Source organism: Rhinatrema bivittatum, chromosome 8 (genome assembly GCF_901001135.1).
Source record: "Rhinatrema bivittatum chromosome 8, aRhiBiv1.1, whole genome shotgun sequence".
NCBI classification, from domain to species: domain Eukaryota; kingdom Metazoa; phylum Chordata; class Amphibia; order Gymnophiona; family Rhinatrematidae; genus Rhinatrema; species Rhinatrema bivittatum.
Window position 1 is genome coordinate 217725403 of NC_042622.1, and position 8013 is coordinate 217733415.

The 8013-nt window shown below is 44.3% G+C and overlaps 1 protein-coding gene across 1 annotated transcript; it reads left to right on the plus strand.

The window, feature by feature from the left end:
• The first annotated feature begins 557 nt into the window (after positions 1-557).
• GAMT (guanidinoacetate N-methyltransferase) lies at positions 558-6633 on the plus strand. The gene is made up of 6 exons (XM_029613597.1): positions 558-859; positions 4026-4171; positions 4552-4615; positions 5201-5268; positions 5935-6045; positions 6250-6633. The coding sequence occupies exons 1-6, from the start codon at positions 685-687 to the stop codon at positions 6388-6390; spliced, it is 705 nt and encodes a 234-aa protein (XP_029469457.1). The 5' UTR covers positions 558-684; the 3' UTR covers positions 6391-6633.
• Positions 6634-8013: the final 1380 nt, after the last annotated feature.

Here is an 8013-nt window from a genome sequence, read left to right on the forward strand (position 1 = left end):
GTACAGCTGGGGTTCCTGCTATACTACAGGCATTGCCATTTTTAAGGTACTTGTAAGATCCTTGTCATTGCTTATTTTTCTGTCTAATCTACCTTGTGCTTTGTTTATTCCTGAAAAAGTTTTTCTTTTTCTGTTTTGGTGGGTTCCTTTTATTCATTTGGCAAAGTTTTGGGTTTTTTTTTCTTAAGGAATCTATGAGATGCGTTATAAACTTTTTTTTTTTTTTTTTTTACATTTCATTCTTTTCTTCTTAGCTGATTTGTCTGGTCATTCCTCCTTATCTGTGCTTTGTTTGATCCTTTTTCTTCGGCGTGCCTTTGTTTGGTTCCTGTATTTTTTTTAACCTTCAGTCTATTCATTTCTTCTTCTTAGGTTCATATAAGCCTCTAAAGCGTCCCCTTTCTCCCCGGGGATAGTGCACAATGACCTCTGGAGCTCCCAGGCATACTGCGGCCCCTATAGTGGGATTACTCTCTTCCCCCGTCTGCTCCTCCCTAGGCGGCCTCTCCAAGTCCCTCCCACCTTGCGTTTGCCCTGCGTCTCCCCTCCCCTCCCCTCCCACTCTGCCTTCCCAGCCTCTCCTCCCTCCTGTACCTTGCACTTCGTCCTGCCCCGCAGTGGGCTCCTGCTCCTAGGGTCTGGGCCGCCTCTCCTCCTTCCTCTCCTCGCCTGCGCCGGATAGCTATGAGCTCTGCCGCCCCCATCTTCTCGCAAGGCGAGAACTGCAAACCCTCCTGGAAAGAGGCGACCGCCGGCTACGATGAGACGGACACGCACTTGCAGATCCTGGGCAAGCCCGTGATGGAGCGCTGGGAGACCCCCTACATGCATGCCCTGGCCTCGGTGGCCGCCTCCAGAGGTAGGTCCGGGGAGCACCAGAGTTGCTTTTTATAGAATTACTGAAATCCTCCCTTAGGAAGCAACCCCTTTGATTTTGGGGCACTACCCCGCTTCCCCTCGATATGACCAGGTTCTAACCCTTGAATGTACCTTCTTCGGTCCTAATGTAACAAGACAACATTTTCAGCAAGGAGCTGACCTGCGCCTTCTCGTTTAGTGTTACAGATAGCATAGTATAAGATGGTATTTTGTAGATTCTTCACTATCTGCATTTGACACGTGGAGGGACTCGATGCATTTCTGCTTGACTACTTTCTTTATAAAAAAAAAAAAAATGGGACTAGAAATCAAAGTGCAAAACGTTTGCAGCTTGACAGATCCTTCGGTGGGATCTAGATCTATTTAGCTGCTTTAGACAGACATATAGCTAAAACTATAATTAAAAAAAAATTTGTGCCAATGAAAGTATTACTTTATATCTTTCTCCACCCCGATTCCAGTCCGGAGCCTAAACCTAGTCTAACCTTACTTGGAAGCACGTGACAAGTAGTCCCATAGCTCTGCATTCACAGCAGCCAGAAGAGACCCCTCCCTCATTGCCCCCCTCGCTCCTCCAGTTCCCAGTCATTATAGTGCCAGGCTTCTAGGCCCCCTTCTGCACTTGTGTGGTTGCATCGAAACTGTCATCTATTAAACGTTTCATTGCTGGGCTGGCTACCACCCACTACTATAACTTAAAACGTTTATGTAACTTTGTGATGGGGGGGGGGGGAAGGTATAAGTTTTGTAACACACTGGGTACGATAGTTATTACTACTTATCACAAAGCTGTAGATAAAGCTCCACTGAGCAGGGGCTTGTAACACAGACACGACGAATAGATTTCTATTAAAGTGAGAATATTGAACAGCGAGGGGTTTTTACGTCTTAAGTTTAAATCTGTTTTATTGTGAAAGCGAGTTCATCGTTGGGCAGGAGTTGAATATAGCTAGGAGAGGGAACAAGCTGTACCGACTCAGGAAGGCCATTCGAGGCATAAGGTGCAGAAGGGCACAGATAAGAACAGCTTGCCTGATAAATCGGGAGAAAGGAGGTAGCTCAGCGCTGGATTGCTAGTGTAAACTGACCCTTCAGTTTTATAGGATCCTGGAAAGAATAGAGAAGGCACTCAGGGGAGGGAAGAGAGGAGTTTCCTTGTCTTGCCTAGAATGGTCAGTAGTCATGTCTAGCCAGGAAAAGGCTCCTGCAGAAGGGATAGAGTACATGCAGGCATAGAGGGAGCAGAGACTTTGCCCCTCCATCGATAAGGCCAATTGCACACCCTTACCCTACCATTTGTACTGGAATTAAGCAAAATGATTGGACTGACCAAGATCCATAAAGTACATTCGGGGAGAGTATGTCAGAGCATAGTAATTTTTGTTGGGTTGCTTGCTTTAAAATAACTTGACAGGCCTTGTTGCAGCCTCCTCTTCACTTTTTAAAATGTTGAATCTTTGTATAGCCATTCTATCTGGGTTAAAATGCTGCAACATGAAGAGGCGCTATAACTATCATAGTGGGTTATTAGAAAAAGAAATCTGGGCTAGAGTTAAGAATAGAAAATGGAAGAACAGCTGCTGCTGCCACCTTCCTTAAACATTTGCTCTCATGTCACAAACTTTTTAACAGGTGCTGCTCAATCTATGAAAAAGGGTGCAGTCCTATCTCAAGGCAAGGCTGAAGTCCCACCCTGCCCTGGTTCCAGATCAAGGGATTTCACAGCATTTCTTTGCTGCAGTCAAAGTCCAGGCAGCATTTAGCAGGATCTCATAAAATCTGGTAGAAGGGTCAGAAATCATTAAAGTAGTAGTGCTTTCTAGAGACTTGTTCTAAAACACTTAAGTATTTTTTTTATTGCTTTTGAATTTGTAAATTTTACAGTACTACTTTTTTTCCTGGTCAGTCTCACAAGTTTGGGACTTTTGTGCTGCTTTATCCCTCTCTACAAAGTGTATCTTCAATGGCTCTTCAGCCCTCTTCTTATCCAAGCTGGCTTTACAAATAGGAGTGCAAAAGTCTAAGCAGGATACTGCTGGAACTATTTACAGTGGAGCCCCTACCACTTCTGAAAAGCATTAGCTGTTTTGTTTTTTTTAAACCAGATGAATACTGTATACCTGTATTTTCCCCAAATTGACAAAAGTGACATCTGAGTTCAACAAGAATGGTTCTGCCCCCACTACAGGTTTAACACCAAAGCCTGGTGCATCAGGCCCAGGCATTCCTAGTTCTACAATGGTGGCATCAACTTCATAAATGATTATGATTTGCACCCAATGGAGGCAGTGTATGTAAATCATGATATTGCCATGTATGATATCATATGCATATTCATTGTGGATATGCTGAAAGCCAGAGTAGCTAAATGTGTTTCAAAGGACTAGGCTGAGAACCACTGCACTATAGTATTGAGGTACAGAGTAGGAGACAGAAGAAAAAGACCAGTTAGCCCAATTCTTCCTTTCCATGCTGCAAAGAAATATCTCCAGTACCAGCCACAGGGCAGGACCCACTTATTAGGGATGCTTAATATTAAATGATCAGTCTCCCATTTACTTTAATACAATCCAGTCCAGTATGCTGCAGGGACAAGCAGCAGCAAGTCAGAGCAGGGTGGAGATTGGCAGTTCCTGTTCATACCTTCTAAACCTCAGTCTGAATTTCTCTGCCCTCACATTACCTCTCAAGGCAAAAATGTGCCTCATCTCCCCTTATTTAAACAGTTACAGGATATTTAAATTTTATTGAGTCAGGCTTGATTGCATTATTTGACTAATTTTGTGTTTATCATCCACATACCATGGTTTTTCTATTGGCCGTATATAAAAACATTTAGTAAATAGATAAATATTCACATCCTCTTCCTCCAGGACAATCCTGTCATTTGTATTCTACCCTTTTAAGTAGATGAACATACATACACTCCCTTAGTGCAGCCCTAGCCCTCCTCCCTAGACCAGGAATATAGCCAACCATTTTGGAAGGTGGAAGAGATTGTTTTGATGTACTACATGTGAGTTTAGTATTAATAAAAACAATGCTTTACTAGAACACTTTACATTCTGCCTGTAGCATCAGTGACCGAATCCATCTCATACATATGATGCTTCTCATGCTTAGCTTTCTGCTCTTATATTCTGCAGGTGGACGTGTGCTGGAAATTGGTTTTGGTATGGCCATTGCAGCCAGCAAAGTGGAGGAGTTTAACATCGAGGAGCACTGGATTGTTGAGTGCAATGAAGGCGTGTTCCAACGACTTGTGGAATGGGCCAAGGAACAACCCCATAAAGTACAAACCACAAACCCTGTCTGCCCTAGACATCTATCTATAAGCTTTTCCCTATCATTCATAAAATTTCACTATTGATCAACAATACATATCATGGCCCAGTTCTGTCACATTCTTCTTTTAGTCACCGCACCTGTTCTCCTGGTTCCTTTCCTCATCTATAGAATAATGCAACTTTACCTCCCATCTCTAATTGTGTTGTCCTAGACCCGGTCACCTACCCTATCCATGAGTTTTAGGTCTGCAACTACATTTGTTTGAGGTTCACATTGCATTTCCATATGTGTATGCGTTAGCGACGTTTCTGCTCCCTTTTGTGAAAGCACGAGTCTGACGCCTCCCTTTCCTGTGTCCTCATTGCCTTTTTTTTTCTTTACCAGATCGTCCCCTTGAAGGGATTATGGGAAGATGTTGTGCCAACATTGCCAGATGGACATTTTGACGGTAGTAGAAATGCATAAACCCCCCCCCCCCCCCCCCCAAAAAAAATCCAACCCACAAACTGCCCACAAAAATGTACAGAACCTTTTATGTAATACATAACTGTCTACTGAAATGCATCAATACACAAGGCATGTGGATGGGGGGGGGGGGGGGGGGGGGGCGCAGGAAGAGCAGAATACCACGCTACAGGGCACAGAGTGGCTGCACTATAGGCAGATAGGAGGAAAAGAGGAGAGATATTGAGAGAGAAAGCAGGGTGGGCTTCTGCACCATGCAGCAACACTATATGCTTCCTTAAATTAGATTTGCAAGAACCATTATTGGACTTTTCAATTCAGGAAAATGAAACTGATCGCGTTTGACAGTACTTCCTCTAAAGGATTTTTACATGAGACTTAGGAGGTGGTGGTATGTTGACTATCACTGCCCATGGGGTGGTCCTTTGTACTATGCCTGCTTGGGACGTAGCCAGTATATTAAGAGGTTTTTTAGCTACATCCAATGAAGCCCTGAAAAAGACTGTTCTGTCCACTCTTTGCCTTACACATACTGTAGCTTGCTCTCTCTCAATGTTTCTCTGAACAGGAATCCTTTATGATACCTACCCTCTCTCTGCAGAGAGCTGGCACACTCATCAATTCAACTTTATTAAGGTAAGCAAAATCAAAATTGGGCTTGGGCTGGTAGAATGTGGCTTATTGTCTACAGAAAATGTAATCACTCCAGCTACCAACAACTAAAATCCCTGCACATGATCTTCAGAAGCATGCTGTCTTGTAAAGCTCAATTCCCTAAATATTTTCTACTATAAGAACATGCCATACTGGGTCAGACCAAGGGTCCATAAAGCCCAGCATCCTGTTTCCAACAGTGGCCAATCCAGGCCATAAGAACCTGGCAAGAACCCAAAAACTAAGTCTGTCCCATGCTACTGATAGAAAATAGCCACTGCTATTACTAGTAAGTCAACTTGATTAATAACAGGTAATGGACTTCTCCTCCAAGAACTTATCCAAACCTTTTTTTAAACACAGCTATACTAACTGCACTAACCACATCCTCTGGCAACAAATTCCAGAATTTAAATTGTGCGTTGAGTAAAAAAAAGAACTTTCTCTGATTAGTTTTAAATGTGCCACATGCTAACTTCATGGAGTGCCCCCTAGTCTTTCTATTATTCGAAAGAGTAAATAACCGATTCACATCTACCCATTCTAGACCTCTCATACTGTAACTATGTACATAGCTAAAGGAATGAGAAGTATCCCTTCATCTTTATTACCATCGCCCCAGCAACTTGTTGATTTTTCCCGATGCAGGATCATGCTTACCGTCTGCTGAAACCTGGGGGTGTCCTTACCTACTGCAACTTGACATCGTGGGGAGAGCTCCTTAAAGCTCAGTACACAGACATCCAAAAGATGTTTCAGGTGGGTGGAGAGCTGTTCAAACCTGGCAAACCCTTTCCAGAGCAAGCATGGACTTTGCTTCCCATGGCCTTTTTGCAATTCATAAAGCTTTAACCTCGTACACATTTTGTAAACTTTGAAAACATGGCTGTTGCCACATTATAATAAGAGAATCAGATTAAGAAAAACAAAAAACCCTTTGATCTTCTTTTCTCTTCCCCTCAGGAGACCCAAACTCCACACCTGCTTGAGGCTGGTTTCAGGAAGGAGGCCATTAGCACGAACCTGCTGGAGCTGATTCCACCAGCGGACTGCCGATACTATTCCTTCCCCAAGATGATCATACCAACAATTCTAAAACATTAAACTAAATTGGTTTGCACCTCCCAGCAGCCAGAGCTGCACCTAAAGGGGAAGGCAGGCATCTGCAATTCCTGGAAACTGTCTCCCTCTTGGAGGAAGTTCGCCACCCAGAACACACTTCTCTCCATTCATGAGGGAGAGTTGGCAGCGTAAAGCACATTCCCAGCTCATCGCCTCACTGCATGCTGGCTGAACACAAGCCACTGTGGTGTCTTCAACTTGAAGATGGAAAAGAAGACTAGAAAAGATACCAGTATTTGTGTTCTGTGTACAAATAATGCCTCTCACCCACCAGACAGCCCGATCCAGTAAAGTCCGTGGGAGAGCGGACTAACGCCCGCTCTCCCGGCGCGCGCACCGGCCCCTCGCCGGTGCGAGCGATCCAGTATTTAAATTAGGCGACGCGGTGCAAACGAGGAAAAGGAGGCGCTAGGGACACTAGCGCGTCCCTAGCGCCTCCTTTTGGCCTGGAGCGGCGGCTGTCAGCGGGTTTGACAGCCGACGCTCAATTTTGCCGGCGTCGGTTCTCGAGCCCGCTGACAGCCACGGGCTCGGAAACCAGACGCCGGCAAAATTGAGCGTCCGGTTTTCGGCCCGACTTCAAAATTTTTTTTTTTTTTTTTTTCCTTTTACTTTTGGGGACCTCAGACTTAATATCGCTATGATATTAAGTCGGAGGGTGCACAGAAAAGCAGTTTTTACTGCTTTTCTGTGCACTTCCCTGGTGCCGGAAGAAATTAGCGCCGACCTTTGGGCGGCGCTAATTTCTTAGAGTAAAATGTGCGGCTTGGCTGCACATTTTACTTACTGGATCGCTCGGGAATACCTAATAGGGCCATCAACATGCATTTGCATGTTGAGGGCACTATTAGGTGCTGCGGGTGGGCCGCGTGTTTTCCTCCCCTTACTGAATAAGGGGTAAGGGAAAACACGCGTCCAGAGCAGGGTGACAGTGCGCTCCGACGGAGCACACTTTACTGGATCGACCTGAAAGTCTGGAAGCGCTAACAAATGCTCAGATAAATTCAAAATCGTCCAAGAAGTCTACTTCATATTTCCCACATCACTCAAGAAAAACTGTTTCCTCATGAAAGCAAATGAATAAATTGCTTTTTTGGATTTATTTTTCAAAGCCAACAGAGCACCCCCCCCCCCCCCATGGACTTCATCCCTTGTTACAGGGTTCCAACCAAATAGGTTTGGTTTTTTTTTAGCATTTTCCCTCTTGATAACACCAAGGGCCTGACTCAGGAATAATATAAAAAAAATATATCTTCAGAGTAAGGACAGTGGATGCATGGAATCATCTCCCCAGTGGAGGTGGTAAAAATACAGATGGAAAACAATTTTCAAGAAAGCTTGGGATAAGCACAGAAGATCCCTAGTTTTGAGGAAGTGAAAGGAAAGCCAGAGATCAATTGTGCTCTTTGCTACTGCACCAAGAAGTGAATTGGGCATACTCAAGGGGCCTTACCATCTTATTTCCATACCCTATCCCTTTAACTCTTAAGACACATGCTTGGGTAAGATAAGTAATGCATGCTGGAAGCTAAGATAAACACAGGCTATGTACTGGGTAAAATGAGTACTCCATGCTGAGGTTGTTTAAAGTGAAACCATCAAGCA

Bases quoted from the DNA above. Each gene is read 5' to 3' on its own strand.
- GAMT (XM_029613597.1), top strand. From the start codon at position 685: ATGAGCTCTGCCGCCCCCATCTTCTCGCAAGGCGAGAACTGCAAACCC. The intron at 4,616-5,200 runs GTAGTAGAAATG...TTCTCTGAACAG, and splicing joins GCCAGATGGACATTTTGACG to GAATCCTTTATGATACCTAC. The intron at 5,269-5,934 runs GTAAGCAAAATC...TTCCCGATGCAG, and splicing joins ATCAATTCAACTTTATTAAG to GATCATGCTTACCGTCTGCT.